General features: G+C 42.1%; 1 protein-coding gene across 1 annotated transcript in view; it reads left to right on the forward strand.

Moving 5' to 3' along the window:
• The window catches only part of Trpc6 (transient receptor potential cation channel subfamily C member 6), a 122,062-nt gene extending 108,567 nt beyond the window's left edge, over positions 1-13,495 (forward strand). Inside the window, 7 exon segments of the mRNA XM_038322772.1 lie at positions 43-117; positions 10,811-10,846; positions 10,848-10,868; positions 10,870-10,893; positions 12,306-12,381; positions 13,175-13,242; positions 13,244-13,495. Of these exon segments, the coding sequence (XP_038178700.1) occupies positions 43-117; positions 10,811-10,846; positions 10,848-10,868; positions 10,870-10,893; positions 12,306-12,381; positions 13,175-13,242; positions 13,244-13,327 (384 nt within the window). The 3' untranslated portion in view covers positions 13,328-13,495.
• The last annotated feature ends 4,941 nt before the right edge of the window (positions 13,496-18,436 follow it).

An 18,436-nucleotide genomic window follows, 5' to 3' on the forward strand; every position in this document is an offset into this window, starting at 1 on the left:
TGGCCATGCTACCGGACTCATTTTCTTATCTGTCTTTAAAAGAGAAATGAAGAAAAGAAATTTGGAATTTTGGGAAGTCAGGAAGACCTTTCAAATTTTTCACTTGACAAAAATCAGGTAAGATAATACTTGAAAACAGAAAGCCATACTTAGGTTGCCTAGGATCAGTGTTATCTTGTCAGAGAAAAAGACCATCATTTGAAAACAACATTAAGGGATGTGTAGCAGGGGTTAAAGAGGTGGCTCAGTGGTTAAGAGCACAGTCTGCTCTTGCAGAGGACCCAGGTTCAATTCCCAACACCCAATGGTGGCTCACAACCTTCTGTAACTTCCAGGGAATCTGATGTCCTCTTCTGTCCTCCACAGTCACTGAATATGCATAGACATGCAGGCAGGCAAAACAATAAGGCACATTTTAAAAAGCATAAAAGAAATAAGTAGCAGACACATTAATGCCATTAACAACTTTTGTAACAACTTTCAAAGACTATAATTGAGAGTGCGCCTATGTCTGTCTGTAAAAGGAAATTAGTGTACATGTAAGTACTGTGTTCACACGAGTTTGATGGTAGTGAGGTGCAAGACTAGTGAAAGGAAGAAGGCATGGGGCCTGAATGTTAACTGTGCTGAAGCTCAGGTGCAGAGCACAGAGCCAGCGGCATCTGTCAGGCACCAAGAAGTTGTTTGCAAAGGTAGCATGAGGATTCAACAGATATTGTAGCCAGTACAGTTCGTAATGAGAAAGGTATCTTGAGATGCAGCAGCCTCCTAATTGGAGACACAAAATCCTCAGTGATAAGAGAGTTACTCCCTTCCCTGTCAGTTATTAGTCACAGGGTTTCAGCAGACACCAAACCGATACTTGACAGTACAAATAAGGAGAGAAATTTGTCAGTAAGGAACTAGGTTCAGCTGCACATAATAAAAAATCCAAATCACGATGGGCAAAGCAACGCAGTTGTTTTCGTGTTTCTCCTCTCATTTAACCTGCCCCAATGAGACAGTATGTGGTGCTTGTTAAGGGTGAGTGGCTGGAATGCTCTTGGAGTTTTCCTATCATGGACACCAGATGACAACTTTACCTGCTGGTGTTACACTCCCTGTTAAGGTATGAAAGGGGAAATGCACAAAGAAGCATGGTTGGCTAGCCACATCCCAGAAGCACCTCTATGACTTCCGTTATTCTGGTTGGCCAGAAATGCATTGTATGGCCACTCCAAGGAAAGCAAAGGCCAAAAAGAGGCCAATGTGTTCTGGTTTTAACTGAGTAGTTTTAACTGAGTCCCGTAGCAGAATTCATGTATACTTAAAGTCTATGTGACCATGATTCCCAGCCTCCCAGCTTTCTCTCTTACCGTATCAGCCACAAGTCTGCCAACAACTTCCCACCTTAAACCAGAACCTGGTGGACAATCTGGAAGAAGACGATGTAGGCTAGAAGCCCTACTCTGATTAGCAACTTCATCAGGATGAGTTTTCATGGGAAGGATCCGGACAGGAAGGGTGGGAGTGAAAGGAGGTGTGGATGTGTGACACACTCAGGGACCCATGTGGCCTGCTTGGGGCTTAGTTGCAGCAGTGGGGGCTGGAGTGAGATACTGGAAATGGTGGGGAAATGACCTGCAGTCCCAAAGGCCCTTAAAATTGTGAGGAACTGGAAAGTCTCACTGTTCAAACTGCTGTTCCCATTGCCACTGAGACACCAGACATTTCAAAATGGTACAGTTGGGGAGAGATGGAGTTAAATCAATAATGTCTTCAAGAGAGCTACAAGGTCCCTCTTCTCTGTGGAGAAGCTGCTGTGTTGGTTTGGGGGCAAGTGGAAGACCTCAACACAGGACGCTCTTCAGCTATGATTGCTTTTTGTTCAGACTGATATAGTTCAGTGTGTGTGTGTGTGTGTGTGTGTGTGTGTGTGTGCATATGTGTGTGTGCTTAGATTTTAAGGAATTACCGAATAACAAGGGAAGACTGTGGCAGAGAAAGTATTCACTATCTGTTCACAGAAGAAGCTCCTGCTTCTCAGTCTATAGTGATGTTAGAATAAGAACACTTTGAAGACACAGAGCATATTTGAATACTGTATAAGGGATTTCCTCATGATAGGGAAAGGTGATAGGAGTTATACTTAGAAACATTACCTTGATGGCGCCTTCCTTGTTTGTAGAATGTAGGCATCAAACACACTATTATCACACAGGCATTTGGAACATCAAATCCGTGCAGATAAAGTGTTTATGACATTATCTGAGGCAGAGTACAATATAGTAGCTGCTTAAAATTTTAGTTACCATTGCAAGAGTGAAAAGAACAAACACAAGCACACAGTTACAGTCACACGGGGAAACAGAAGTTGGACTAGATCTAAAAGTCCTAGAGAAAGGGTACAAACAGAAAATGAAAGGAGTCCAGCTGAATAATGTAAACAGGTGTATCTGGAAAAAATAATTGGAAATAAGTGAATTAGCAAGTGGGAAACAGCAATGATAATACAAAATCACCATGCCATTTGGAAGCCACCATGCATTAATTTAGAAATGGCACCAACGTTGGGTTTGCTTGGCAGTACACACACACATAGATACACACACACACGTGCGCGCACACACACACACACACACACACACACACGTTACTATTATATTGATATTCCCATTACACTCCAGCTAAGAATTTGCACAAATTGCATGAGGGTCTCAGGTTCATTCCTTACTTACAGTTACTATAGTTCTTTAAAGGAAGACTAGAAGAAATGAAATAATATATGTAGTAAGGCTGTGGTGGGAAGGATGTTTGCTCCTCTGCGTTAGTGCCTTCCTCTTATTCCTTTCTCTTGGGGAAATTCTACTGGTCATGGCATGGTAACCAATCCCTGGGCCAGGAAAAGGGTGTGAATGTCTAGGCAGCATAGGCTGTGTCTCAGTTGATCCAGTTGTGAACTTTGGGGTCAGATGTTGCTTCTATGTCAATTTAACATCGGGAAGACCGTTTCATGAGGTTGTATACTATTGCAGCTATGTGGCATTCATATCTTTCTTCAAGACAAAGTCTGATTATTTTGTGGTAATCTGGCAGCTTCTAGCTGTTGAACCTTTGAGATCTTTTCACTTCCTTGTTATGACTGTGTTCTTTAGGTCCTAGGTGCTTCTGTCCCACAGTGACACCCCACCCCGTGAAGTCTAGACACTGGGCTTGGGCTGAACTCCATTGGGCTGGCTGCCTCTTCTAGACAATCTTCGTGCCTTTCCTTGTTTCCCAGGCCAGCCATCCCCTATGTGGAGGGAGCAGCGTTTGGAGGGAGAGTGAGAGAGGGCAATGAAGGACACATGAGCAGAGCACATGACACACATGTACAAGGTCATAGTAAAATCCATTGTTTTATTTTATTATGTTTTTAAAGTTTGACTCTAATATTTTTCCTTAATAACTTCTTTATTGACTCTTTGGGAGTTTCACATTATGGGCCCCAATTCTGTTCACCTACTGGTCCTTACCCCCATCCTCCCCTCATCCCTGCCATGCCCCTCATATAAGGAAAGAAATCAAAGTAAGCAATAAGGCAAACAAAAGCAAAAAATAAACCCAAAACTAATGGATCATGTGACCAAACCCGTCTCTCTGAATGTGGCCAACAGTGGGGGCTGACTGAGAAGCAAAGGACAATGGCGCTGGGCTCTGATTCTTCTGCATGGACGGGCTCTGTGGGAGCCTTCTCAGCTTGGTCGATCACCTTCCTGGACCTGGGGGGAGTTGGGAGGACCTTGGTCTTAGCATAGAGTAGGGAACCCTGATGGCTCCTTGGCCTTGAGAGGGAGGGAGGGGAGGTATGGGTGGAGGGGAGGGGAGGGAAGGGGGAGAAGGAGGGGAGGGAAGGGGGAGGAGGAGGGGAGGGAAGGGGGAGGAGGAGGAGGGGAGGAGATGGAAATTTTTAAATATAAAAAAAATAAACCATGAAAAAAAAAACAAACAGACAGACAAAAAAACACAACAAAAACAAAACAAAATCCGCAACAGAAAAATCTGTTTGCTTCTTCTTCTTTCCTGCTTGTCCATCACCTCTTCATTCATCCCGGGGCATTGGAGGCTTCGGTGTGCCATATAGTGTACCTCTTTGTCCCATAAGTTTTCCTGGCAAGTGTTCACTGCAGTGAGCCACTGGTCTGGTTCAGGCCTCTGGTTTCTGGTACACCACCATCACTGAATCCTAACCGGAACTCCTCTGGGATATCCTGTGGCTGCTACTAGTCTTGGAGATCTTGCCGGTATCCTTCCACAGGGCCAGTCCCTTCACCAGCTCCAGCAAATCCTAGATGGGGTAGATGCTAGGGTGAGTTAACCCAAGGCCTGGCTGTGGGCCTGGGTAGGAGCCAATCTTGTCAACTCAGGCCCCTGGGGTCACCCACTTTAGACGAGTGGGTGGAGTTAGCTCCCCTTCATGTGTGCCCTCAAGGTTAGTTTATTCTAGCCATGGTGAGGGATGGAGGCAATCTCTGCAGCTTGCAGTGGTCAACTCTCTTGCTACAGTGTCCATTAGAGGCAAGGCCAGATTTCCCAGGGCCAGCAAAGGATGTGGTAGGCTCAGCATTGCCCTCTGATTTCATCTCTCATGGTTCCTAGGACCTCTGAAGATGACTCAGGCCATAGACATTCACACAAACCCCAGCTATAGCTGAGCTACAAACCCAGACATGGCCCTCAGCAGCAGCTTGGGCAGGGAAGACATCCGGGCTCTTGGTGGAGAATAGTTGTGGCCCTAACCTTGGGCTTCTATGTGACCTTTGGTGACAGTGCAGACTTTAGCAAAGATCCCAGCCATGGTAGAGCCATGGACCCCCACATTGTCTTTTTAATTTTACATGCTAATCCCAGTTCCCTTTCCCTTCCCTGCTCCAACTCCCCCCGCCCCCCACATCCACTCCTCAGATAGGGTGAGGCCTTCCATGGGGAGTCAATAAAGTCTGTCACATCACTTGAGGCCCTCCTTGACGTAACTAGACTGAGCAAGGCATCCTGCCATAGGGAATGGGCTACAAAAATCCAGTTCATGCACTGGAAATAAATACTGGTTTCACAGCTAGTGGCCCCACAAACTGCCCAAGCCACACAACTGTTACCCACATTCAGAGGGCCTAGCTTGGTCCCATGCAGGCTCCCCATGTGTCAGTCCAGAGTCAGTGAGCTCCCACTAGCTTGGGTCAGCTGCCTCGTGGATATCCCCATCATGGTCTTGACCCCTTTACTCATATTACTGCTCCTCCCTCTCTATGACTGGGCTCCCAGAGCTCAGGGCCAGTGCTTAACCGTGGATTTCTGCTTTGGCTTCCATCAGTCACTGGATGAAGGTTCTATGATGACAATTAAGGTAGTCATCAATCTGCTTACAGGAGAAGGGCAATGAAGGCCCAGTGTCCACTATTACTTAGATTCATGATTGGGGTCATCCTTGTGGATTCTTGGGAATTTCCCTAGTGCCTGGTTTCTTGTTAACCCTATGACACCCTCTATCAAGACATCTCCCTCCTTGCTCTCCCTCTCTGTCCCTCCCCCAACTTGACCTTCCCAGTTCCTCATGTTCTCCCCCACTCCACTAATCTCCTCTCCACTTTACTTCCACCCTTCCCTCCCCCAACACTCTCAATTTACTTAGGAGATCTGTCTATTTCCTCTTCCCAGGGGTATCCATGTATGTCTTTCTTAGAATCCTCCTTGCTTGCTGGCTTCTCTGAGGTTGTTGACTGTAGGCCGGTTATCCTTTGTTTTATGTCTAATATCCACTTATGAGGGAGTACATACTGTGTTTGTCTTTCTGGGTCATTCAAGATGTTTTTTTCTAGTTCCATCCATTTGCCTGCAAATTTCAAGATGTTGGTTTTTGCTGCTGAGTAATACTCCAGTGTGTAAATGTACCACATTTTCTTTTATCTTCTCTTTGGTTGAGGGGTTGTTTCCAGGTTCTGGCTATGATGAATAATGTTGCTATGAACATAGTTGTGCAAATGTCCTTGTGGTAGGAGTGTGCATCCTTTGAGTAGATTGGTTCTCAATTTTCTGAGAAACTGCCATACTGATTTCCAAAGTGGCTGTATAAATTTGCACTCCCACCAACAGTGGAGGAGTGTTCCCCTTACTCCATATCCTCTCCAGCATAAGCTTTCATTAGTGTTTTTAATCTTAGCCATTCTGACAGGTGTAAGATGGTATCTCAGAGTTGTTTTGATTTGCATTTCCCTGATGCCTAAAAATGTTGAGCAATTCCTTAAGTGCCTTCCAGCCATTTAAGATTCTTCTGTTGGGAATTCTCTGTTTTTTAAATTGGATTGTTTGGTATTTTGATATCTACTTTCTTGATTTCTTTGTATATTTTGGAGTTAATCCCTCTGTCAGATGTGTGGTTGGTGAAGATCTTTTCTGTAGGCCGTCATTTTGTCTTGTTGACTGTGATCTTTGCCTTACAGAAGCTTCTCAGTTTCAGGAGGTCCTATTGTTAATCTCAGTGTCTGTGCTATTGGTGTTATATTCAGAAAGTGGTCTCTTGTGCCAATGTGTTCAAGGCTACTTTCCACTTTCTGTTCTATGGTGTTGTGTGTAACATGTTCATAATGTAATTATGGATAGATCTCAAAATTCCATGCTGTCTTTGACACTTGCATCCCAGACGCTCAAATCAATACAAAAAAATCCATTATCCTTATCATGTGAGCTTCTGGTTTCAAATGATTTTATTTGAGAAAAATAATTTTAAATTAGCCATTTATACTGAAAATAACCATTTCCCAGTGTTGCTGAAGGATGTTTTTCTGGGAACACGTTTTTCTCCTATAGGTACAGATTTAAACTTCCATGCTTTAGTCTATATCACCCAATAGCTTGGCTCAGACTGTTTCATAAAGTTGGCCTCTAAGATGGCAGTCTTTGTTTCATCCAGGCCTCTTCTGACTGTTGAAAGGTCACAGTATTTAATTTACTATGGAAACACTGTCTTCTTATTTATTCCAGGCACCTCATAAAATCAACAGGGCAAGCCAAGTAAAAGTTCTTTTCTCATCTTCTGTCACATCCTTTATTTCAAATCCTTCTTGGCTTTGATGGAGGCTAGTGTTAGCTTTTCAGACACGCAGTGTAGAAGAAGAAGAGTGTAACTGAAACCAGCCTCTGTTGTTTACTATTGCACACTAAACACTGCTAATGCAGAGTGGCGTCTTGAATGCCTCCTCTGCTCCTGTTTCATCACAGGTCACTGGGAGGCTGTTGATATTATAGATCACAGTAGGTTTTATGCCTTTGGGTAATTTGCTCTGCTACAGATTCAGTGGAAATATCTCCACTGAATATATATATATATATATATATATATATATATATATATATATATTACTGGTTATACATCCAGGAATTGAGGAATTGTGGTTTTAGCCACTACTTAGGGTAGGAACTACTTAAAAATAAATTATTCAAACAAATAAGCAGGTAAAATGCTGGAACATCTTTCTACATGACCTTGTGAGAATTCTCATGCAATTTCCTTTACGCATTAAAATATGACAGAGAGTCCTGGAAATGTGTGTATTCATTAAGCTCTGGGAAAGCTTGGTGTGGTAGCTCATGTCTCTAGTCCCAATGCTCAGGAAGCAGAGGCAGGAGGATTGCTGCTCAAGGCCCACCTGGTCCACTTAGTGAGTCCTAGGCCACCCAGGGCTATGTGTTAAGAACTTGTCTAAAAGAAAAGACTTTAAAACATTATGGGTGAGCCACATTATATAGTTCTTTAAATAGCTTAGTCATGGCCTCAGGTGCATCAATGTTTGCAGAGTTTCCCCAGTGCATATCAACTATACCAGGACCATCTATGAATAGGCTTCAAAGCATATAGTAGCTACTTATGCCTTTCTTCAAGAATAACAGATACTGGCAATACCTACCATTCCGAGCTGCAAAATCCATACACCTTTTCTTTTACAATATTATTGTCTCTATTCTATGCCTGAGGTCTCTGAACTCTGAGCCATGAAGTATTTTGTATAAATTCCAGCCTTAGACAAGTGACAGTCAAAATCCTTGTCCATAGACACTGAGTTCTAAAGCAGTGCACACTGCTGTCCATCTCAAATCTGTGTTCTGGGAGGCTTGAGCACATCACCTCCACCTTCTTATTTTGTGTGTGTGTGTGTGTGTTTGCGGGGGGTCCTGGCAATTTAATCCTTTTAAGGGCAGGACAGACTTCCAGAATTGTCTGTATGTCCAGGAAGGCAAGGCATTTCGAAGATGGGAGCTTACTTTATTCTCCAAATTAATAATGAACATTTATTTAATATTCATCATGCATATCCTATGGTCTGTGCGATGAAATGTTAGTATCAAATAGGAAATGAAAAAGAAAAAGTAAAAGGAATGCAGAAGTGAACTGGGAGCATGCAAGTTCACGGTACAGCACCTACCTAGTAAGTGCAACCCTGTGAATTTGATCATCATATCTTCCAAAAATGCACAAAATAATTTAATAAAAGTTATTTTTAAGAGCAGGACATGCTATGTTCTCAACTGAAGAGAGTGAATATTTACAAATAGTAAGAACAAAGCTTACACTCAGTCCCTTGTGCCTTTATTGTGGCCACATCTCTGAATTTCAAAAGTTCTTCAGATTGCCAACTGAATTCCCTTGTATGAGTTAAAGGGCAGACACACTGCTGTTATTGGACCAGATGATACATTAGGATTTTGTGCCACCAAGTGGTCACAATGCCTCTTTGTATTTGCCTACATTTTCCCTTACACATTATTTCATTGGCTTATTCAATTAAAAATGATTTGTTCAGTTGCTTGTGATATATTGGAAAATTAAAAATAATATTTTTCTGAAATAACATATTTATTTCCCAAACCTGATATTTCAAAGAACTAGCCACAAAAGGATTGGCATAAATTAATATATGCCTGCTCATGAATCATCAGTCTATTAGTTGGTTCTTCGTCAGGAATGGTTTTGCCACTGACCTTCCAGAAGGACCCATTTGATTTGGAGATATTTAAGTTTGTTATACAGGGTAGGGGCTAAAAGCAACATCCTGTGTTGGAGGAAGCTGCTTGTTCGTCCCAGCCGCCCAGAACCAAAATAGCCACAAAGAAACTGTATTATTAAAACATTGCTTGGCTCATTAGCTCTGACTTTTTGTTGGCTAACTCTTACACCTTAATTTAACCCATCTCTATTAATCTGTGTATCACCACGAGGTTGTGGCCTATCAGCAAAGTTTCAGCACATCTCTGGTGGCAGATCCATGGCATCTCTCTGACTCCACCTTTCTTTCTCCCAACTTTCAGCCCAGTCCTCCCTGTCTACCTAAGTTCTGCCCTATCAACAGGCCAAGGCAATTTCTTTATTCATCACAGCACGCAGAGGGGACTCCCACATCACCTCCCCTTTTCTGTTTAAATAAAAAAGAGGGTTTTAACTTTAACATAATAAAATTACATATAACAAAACAGGTATCAAGCAAGAATTACAGTTACAACATTTATATCTACTTTATCTTTTATCATAATTAAGGAAAACTATAACTATTTTTAACTCCATCAAAGACTCCAGAAGGGTATAATATTACTTAAGTAAACAGGAAGTACATTGTAAGCAACTTTCAAAACTCTAGAAGTGACAGAGACATCTTGCTGCCTGGACAGTCACCCAAAGATTTTTTGCACCTTTGGAGCATCCATCTTTAGCCTACAGGTCCATAGTATCCAGCAAACTTTTCCACAAAGCGGGAAATTTGAAAGGCTGTTCTACCTATATCAGCAGCTTGTCATATTGATGCTGAACTTAGTGTGGACACCCGTTCGACAAAGCACACTGCAGCCCAGAACTCCTGGACTCAAGCTATCCTCCTGTCTTAGCCTCCCAAGTATTTGGGACTACAGGCGTGCGCCACCACACCCTGCTAGCTCACAAATTAGATGAGGATTTCTCTGCTGTCTGAGTATAGCATATGAGAAAATCATTACATGGAGGTTAAAGAAAGGAACTTCCCTGATGGGCACTGAAATGTCACCAGAGAAGGTAATCCATGAATGGCTTTGAGGACGGTTGGAGAGGTTTTATTCCTGTGGAAGGCAGTTTATCCCTACAATATGCAGATTTAGAAGTATGCTGCCTGGCTCAGGTCCTCATGTTTATTTGTGAAAGTCACTTTTCTTCCAGAACAATGCATTCTAGAGTTCCCAGGCAGCTTCTTAGCGTGCTAATGTGGCCGCTCCCCACTCTGATTGCATATCACCAAAATTCACCACCTTACTCTGAGAACGTGCTGCCACATGGGAGCTTTAGTGAAGAGTACACCTGAAAGCGGCCACCATCCAGATCCCCAGGTTGAAATGGATGAACTAGAGCTTCCATGGCACCTAAAGAATTCTGTCTGGTCAGGTTCCCTGGGGTTCTCAAGCGACCCAAGAGCAGGTGTGAGGGTGGCAATCAGACAGTGGCTCTCTTCTCACCAGCAGACTGCTGATGTCTGGACCCTGATGTCCCCCCTTTCATCACAATCTACCTACTGGAAGGCCACATGGACAATGTGATGAGCGCCACCAAGTCTGCGAGGCTCCACACACAATTTCCAATAGCAATTAGGGTGATTAAAACCCCCTTGCAGAACTACTTCTTGTTACCTTATAAGATAGAATGTTAAGCAATTAAGAGAAATGGCTCTGTAATTCAGGTATGCTCATTTGAATACACCAAACTATAGCTCACCATGTGACTCATAATCTCTTACACATGGCTTACACTGAGAATAAATGAGGGTTCTGATTCCCTTTGTAGCTGTCACACAAACAGTCAAGTATAAGAAGCTCAGAAAGACTTCCATTTAAATAGCTTCAGATAGTCCTCCAAGACAATACCAGGTAAGTGGAAACTTCAAACATATAATGCTAGCTATTCACTATGTTTACCATTCTCAAGCTCTGGACTTTGTTAAATTAAAATAAAACATCAGGGTATGTTTTAAACATCGAAGGATGATCCACTTAACACGTGCTTATGGTGTTACTATTATATGCCTGGCACTTAGTGAGGAATATGTGGATAATAATATAGCTTAGAGCCTAGGTTCCTTTTAAAAGGCTAACCTACAAAACAAGAAAGAGGGGCTTAGAGAAATAGCTCTACTTAGCAGCATACACTGCTCTTACAGAGCACCCAAGTTCAGTTCCCCATCATCCCTTACCACAGCTAACAACTGCCTTAACTCCAAGTCCAGGGCAATTTGATCTCCCTACTTTTGACATTACACTCTTGTGCACATACTCAAACACAGATGTACATACATATACATGTTTAAAATTAAAAATAAATCTTAAAAATAAAACTAAAGAGCCACAATTCACCTCACAGTCTCCCACTGTGAAAATAAAGATGGCTATTTGTGAATATTCTATCTGCTGGTTGTATATGTATATGGATGTGTAAAATTTTATATATGCCTAACATTCTGTAATATATGTGACATATTACATGAATGAATTAATAGTAAGGGTATAATAGTTCTATAGTGTATGTTTTCATTATGCAACATATATACCGTATCATGTATATTCTTTTATAGAAGTGATAATTTATTAAAATAATTCACCATTGAGGACATTTATTGTTCTTTTTCGCTTTGGTAAGAGTAACACTAATAAAAACATACACATCTACACACCAAAACTACATTCTTATGTGAATTTCTTTAACAGGACTGTATTAATCATCTTTATTCTGGGATTTATGTGATAAGATTGGGTTAGTAATGTAAGACCTACTGTTCAATTGTTGTATTCTTAAATTGCTTTTAATATGTATTTATAGTTATATACAAACCAACAAATTAGAGATACTTTATATATTGAAACTAGTGGTTCTTAAAGCCACCAACACAATCAAAAGTGCACAATTCTTGGTAGGGGTGTGAGACATAAACAACTGGACATGTTTAATTCTTACTTCCTCAGAGAGTTCTGTACAAATCTTTGACCTATCTAACATGAAGTCTGTGCTCTACTTTCTAACAATACAATAAGAGACACAAAGTATATGATGTTTGCTCTCTGGTCTTCCTCTTTTTGAGACTTAACTTTTGAGTCATTAGTCCAAGTAGTGTGGCAGTTGCTTTCATAACGAAAATAGAATATGGAGATACATATTCCTTGTGTGCTAAATCTTACCAGAGTTTTGATAGCCATCACTTCTAAAGATAGGTAGACCATAAGCTTATTCCAAATGAGATGTTTGCATGAACATAATGCTGAAATGGATTTCTCCTTTTCTTGTCTAGAAAATCATGAAAAGACTCATTAAAAGATATGTATTGCAAGCCCAAATTGATAAGGAGAGTGATGAGGTGAATGAAGGTGAGTTGAGCATAAGGCCATGGCTTCCCCGCATGAGCTGGGTTGTGTTCTGACAGAGAGATGAGAAAGAATGGCCTGGTGGGTGAGCCTCAGGAGGCCACATGGCACAAGCTCTCTCCTGTGTTAGTAGCTTTTCCCACCGCTGTGACAACACGCCTCCCGAAGTAAAGAAAGGAGGGACAGTCCACCTTACTGGAGAAGGTCTACCATGCTGGTGAAGGAGTGGTGTGGCAGAAATGGGGGACACATGTTATACTGTGTGTCTGCTGTCAGGAAGCAGGAAGAGGTGAATGGCCATGCTCAGTTCAATTTCTCCCTTTAATTCTGCCAGGACTCTTGCCTAGGGAACAGTACTGCCCACAGCTTCGGGGTATCTTTCCACATCACGTACACAGCCTCTAACAGGTTACTCCCTCACTAATCCAGATGCTAGTCAGTCCCCAAGGAGAATCTTGATCCTGTCAAGTTTAATATTAGCCCTCATCACAGCCATCAAAACCACAAAATACCAAGGAAACACGTTCTTTGTGTACAGATGACAGACTAGATAAAATATCCTTTCTTTTATGGGGTCCTGGGAAAGTGGCTCCCCCAATTCTGCAATTTTCTCCAGATCATTAAAATTTTGCTGCAATTACTTTTCCTACCTGAGGAAATAGAAATTTACTCTGATTGGGAAGTTATTTCTTTTGAAAAGATTCAGAATACAGTCAGGACTGTCTTTATCATACCCTGGAATTGCTAGTTTGATTCATAGTCATGGTTGACTTGTTTTCTTTCTCTCTCTTCACAGGGGAACTGAAGGAAATCAAGCAGGACATCCTCAAGTCTCGTTATGAACTCCTTGAAGAAAAATCTCAGCAACACAGAAGACTTAGCAGAACTTGTTCGGAAACTCGGGAGAGAGATTGTCCTACAGTCAAAAGAGGAGGAAAGCCACAGATAATCGCAAAGCCCCTCAGAAATGCATAGTTATTTCTCCACTTGAAGCCATATTATTTTCTGGATTTATTTTTTAGGTGGCAATGGTAAACAGTATGTTAAATGATAACTTGTATTATTTAGAGTTCTAATATCAACTTTTTGGTGATTAAATTGCACTGTTGAAGCTAAAGATTACAGACTCTTAAGAAGGTCTGCTCGATTCCTTGGAGCTTGTTTTCTGGTAGCTCTTGTGGGTGGGAGGAGGAGGGAAACCTTGTGCTGGCGTGAATGTCCATGTAGTGTCTGGGAATGGGTCTCAGAGGGCAAGGGCAGGTTATGTTGCTTTCTGTGTGGCTCTCCTGACTATTTAGGATCTTCTTTCCCCCTGTTGGGGACTTCCAACCCTGTAATAAGGAGGAAAAGAATCTATTTACAGAATGTTGTAACTAGCATTTAACACTGCCTGCTTCTAAATGAGTTAGAGCCCTGTGTGGTGGCAAAATGCCTGTCACACCAGCATTTGGCATGAGTAGAGGAAAGGTTTAGAATTCAAGGTCAGTCTGGCCTGCACAGTAAGATCCATGGGCTACATGAGACCATGTCTAAAATTCAAAACAAAATAAGCTCTATTCCTGTGTTCAATTTTCTGCCCTCATCTGTTCAAAACATTATACTTAACAATGAAAGCATGTTATCTTGGGTAATGCCAGAAACATGGTCCAGTTCTCTCTCTCTCTGCATGTGCACACACTCATTAACATGTATGTGAATCTGTGTGTATGCACACACAACATGCCTTCCTTCTTTCGTAGCCAATGTGAACACTCAGAAGCTCTTTATTGTGGCTTTAAAAATTGTAACCAAAAGTTACTATTCAATAAGAACTTTTTTTATTACTATAGTGTCAAAATTCCAAACACTGTAATTCTTTGGTTTAGTGGCAGCACAATTCCTTGCTATTTCTGAGGGCATTTACACACAAATCGGATACTCAGCCTCTGACTATAAGCAGCCATGTGGGAATTTACAAACATTCACTTGTTATCCCCAATGTATTCTACTTTGTTCCCCAAATATGTAAACACATTTTTTCATTCATTTACCTCACTAAGTGATTGTTGTTATACTAATTGATGCTGTGACCAGTATCTTAAATAACTACAAACAAGGATCATCATCTTACCCACACACTCGGTCTTCAGATGATGCCTGCCATTAATTGCAATGCTGCTTTGAGTCCAGCAGAAGTATGACTTTAACTTCCCCTTCAAGGTAAAGGTGGGACGAACAGAAAATCTGTTCAGCACCAAGTGTGGCTGAATCAAAGGACAACCGTTAGAGACTGGCTCCAAGCATACAGTTGAAAATTTATATTCAGTGTTTTGATATTTGTGATTGTTTCTTATTGACAAATTATACTGATAAAAACCGAGGTCCTCTTCAAATTGTGTGTAGTAGTATTAATTAGCAATTGTGAAAACCAACACCCCTCACAAAAAACCCTCAAAGCAACTGCTGTATCAGCCAGTTAAAATAATGCAACATCAAAATACTTTGTGTTGTGCTTTCTTGAGACGTTGACTTCTATCAAGGACTGTGGGAACGATGACTAGGTGGACTTCAAGACCTTTGGAAGACATCTTCCGACTCCTGTGTCTCCAAGATATTGACATGACCAAGGCACTTTGGAGGAGGGGCACAGCAGGCTGTGGGTTCCCAGGAGGAGGGCGGCATGGCTGTGGGTTCCGAGGAGGAGGGTGGCATGGCTGTGGGTTCCCAGGGAAGGGCGGCATGGCTGTGGGTTCTGAGGGATGGGCGGCATGGCTGTGACTCACCAGGGAAGGGTGCCCCTCTAAGAACCTCCTGTTGCATGATTCAGAATGAATATCATGAGGTCAGCAATTTCCTCAGAGGTCAGGTGGATAGGAACCGGTTCTAGTTTTCCTTCAGTTGGAACATTATAAAAGACACTAAATTATATTTCATGCTTTAAAATTCTGGCAATAGCTTCATTAAGGCATATTGCTAAAGACTGACCCTGAACATGACAAAAATATCAGCATCACTGGTTTTTATGAACACAAAACATCAAAGACCATTATTCACATTGCAGACACCCTCGCTTGCTAAAATAAAGTTGGAATGTATCTATCCCAGTTGTTCTTTCCTCCTGGAGACATGGCACCACCTGGAGGAGTAATTAGTGAGGTCTGACATAACCAGCGGCTGTCCCTCCTGTGTAGCCCCTCCCTCTCCTTACCTGTTACCCACAGCTTTGCTGTCAGTGAGTAGATCAAAAGCTGTTCCATGTCAATGCATGATTTTGCTCCCTCATTTCATGGCTGACTCCGAGAAGTGGCACAGATTTAGTAGCTGCTGATCTTTGAACGTGAACTATCCTGCACAGGCTTGTGTATTTGAATACTTAGTCACTAAAGCACTTTTGGGGGGTTGTTGAACCTCCGTAGGTGAGACCTTGCTGGAGGAAGCAAGTCATTGAAAGGCAAGGCATGAAGTTTATAGGCTTGCTTTTATTATCATTCTCTGGTTCTTGTTCCATTCAGATGTGATGTGAAGTGTCCAGCCACACAATGCAGCCGGCGAGGTGTCACCTTCCAGAATGAGATTCCTACCATGACAGAATTACACTTCCCCGAGCCATGAGCTGAAACAAATCCTTACTCCATGATATTTCTTCTTGTCTGTGGTTTAGTCACAGTGACAAGAAACTAGCTCACGCACTTGGCACGGAGGGGAGGGGAGACTAACTGCCAGAATCTACCACTTACCTGGCCTGGGAGAAATGTTTACCGAGTATGTGCCTTTTGCCAGGCTCTGACACATGTTTTGTACCTTTGTTTTATTTCTGTTGCCGTGACAAAACCATCCCAACAGAAAGCAACTTATGGGGAGAGAGGGTTTATCTTAGTGCACAATTCCAAGTTACCACCATCATAACAGGAAGTCAGTGCTGCAGGAACTTAAACAGCCAGTCATAGCAATCTGTAGTCAAGAGCAGAAGGAGAGAATGCATACGTGCTTCTTACCCAGACTGCTCGCTCCAATCTACAGGCCAGTGCCGACACCGAGGGAATGGTGCCACCCTCCACAATCCGGGCCTTCCCACATGAATGAGCACAGTTAAGATCATTTCTCACAGACATGTCCACAGGCTAGTCTGTCCTAGGCAACCCCTCACCGAGACTCTCTTTCAAGATGATCCAAGATGGCGAATTTGAACTAATATCACCACATCATTTTCTAATTTATTTAAACACCGTCCTTATAAAAACCATATAACTATTTTGGAAATGAGCGAAAGAAACCAAAAGTTGCTAGGAATGCAAATAACATTCAAAGAGAAGTGGTAAGGTCAGGAGTGAAATATATACTTCCCTCACCTTTATAACTTGTCTCTTTTGTCTGGAGGTGTTGTCTCATATTGTATATAAACTCTTGATAAGGAACTGTGGGCTGTACCCCACTCCTGAGGTCCCCTTGCATGTCCAGTTCAGAAGCAGGCAGTGGCCTCTGGAAAGCAGATATCCATGAAGGAATACAGATGGTTAAAGAGACTTAGCCTGAGTCCTTACTTTCAGTTGTGTGTAGTGATGGGCCAGCAGGCCTGCTTTTCATCCCGCCTGGATCCCACATGCCTAGCTTTACACCCGAAATAGCAACACACAAATTTTATTCATTTAAACACTGCCTGGCCCATTAGTTTCAGCCTCTTATTAGCTAATTCTCACATCTTGCTTAACCCATATTTAGTAATCTGTGTAGGACCACGAGGTGGTGGATTACAGGGAAGATTCTAGCCTGCATCCATCTCGGAGAGGAGAGTCATGGTGACTGCCAAGAGAGGAGCGGCATGACAATTGACTAACTTCCCTTCTTCCCAGCATTCTGTTCTCTCTACTCCACCTATCTAAATTCTGCCCTATCAAAAAACCAAGGCAGTTTCTTTATTAACCAATGAGAGTCCTCCATCAGTTGTGGTGTGTTCAGCTGACACATTCGGAACTCTAAAAAACTTGGATTATTAAGGTAAATGCATTGTGTGTGTATGTGTGTGTGTGTCTGAGTGTGCATATGTGTATGTGTGTGTATACACGTGTGTGAAATCATTCACATTACTGCTTGACTTTTCTCATTCCATATTTATACCTATAGAACTTTCCAGAGATCATTTTTCCATTTTTTTAAATCCTTCAAGCTTTTAAGTGCACGGATATTTGGATGGACTTGGATCTTGTCCAAACAGCCATGTCCATGGACCTGCACATAGTTCTCAAAAAACAGTGGCTTGCTCATGCAGGGTAGCTGTTTCATCTTTTATCATGCTCAACTACACACTCCAAGTTAAAATGTTTTTAGTTCCAGATCCCAGCAGAACCAACTTTGGAGAGGCACATTCATCCTCAGAATGAAGAGGTCTTCTAATAAGATTGTCTCTCATTTTGTAATCAAATTTTATGGAGGTTCGTCCATAACAAGTTTATGTTATCCAACACTGTGTAACTCTTTTTAAATTACTTGTGCCATTTATAGATAATGGGTGATCAGGACCAGTGATTCCTATTTGACCAAATTCTTCTGAAGATGGCACGTGGAGGCCATTTTGTTTTGAGAGCAAGGAAGGTGTCAAATATTTATATTAGCAACTAACAGTCGTAAGGAATTAATATGTTACATGGGATGTGTCTTAGTCTGTTTGGGTGTTGCTATTAACAATATCATTAAGGTGAACAACTTGTAAAGAGCAGATGTATTTTTTCACACTCGGGAGAGGATGTAAAATAGAGTGTAGGGGAGAGTCCACTTCCTGCTTCATTAGTGCCCCCTACTCAGTGTGGTTGGTGGGGCCATGCCATGCTCTTTTTGGGTCTCTTTCACAAGATCCCTAATCCCATTCATGAGGCACCAAACCCTTGTACTAATACATCCCAAAGTCTGTTTGATTCACAGTCAGGAGGCAGAGTGAGATGACTGTTAGCGCTCAGCCAGTGTGCTCCATATTTAGTCTTCAGATCCCAGCATATGAAATGATGTAACCCACTTTAATGTGGGCCTTTTGACCTCAGTTAGTCCAATCTTGATTACTCCAAATAGGTGTGGCCAGAGTTGTGTC

The sequence above is a fragment of the Arvicola amphibius genome, chromosome 3 (assembly GCF_903992535.2).
Source record: "Arvicola amphibius chromosome 3, mArvAmp1.2, whole genome shotgun sequence".
Lineage (NCBI taxonomy): Eukaryota > Metazoa > Chordata > Mammalia > Rodentia > Cricetidae > Arvicola > Arvicola amphibius.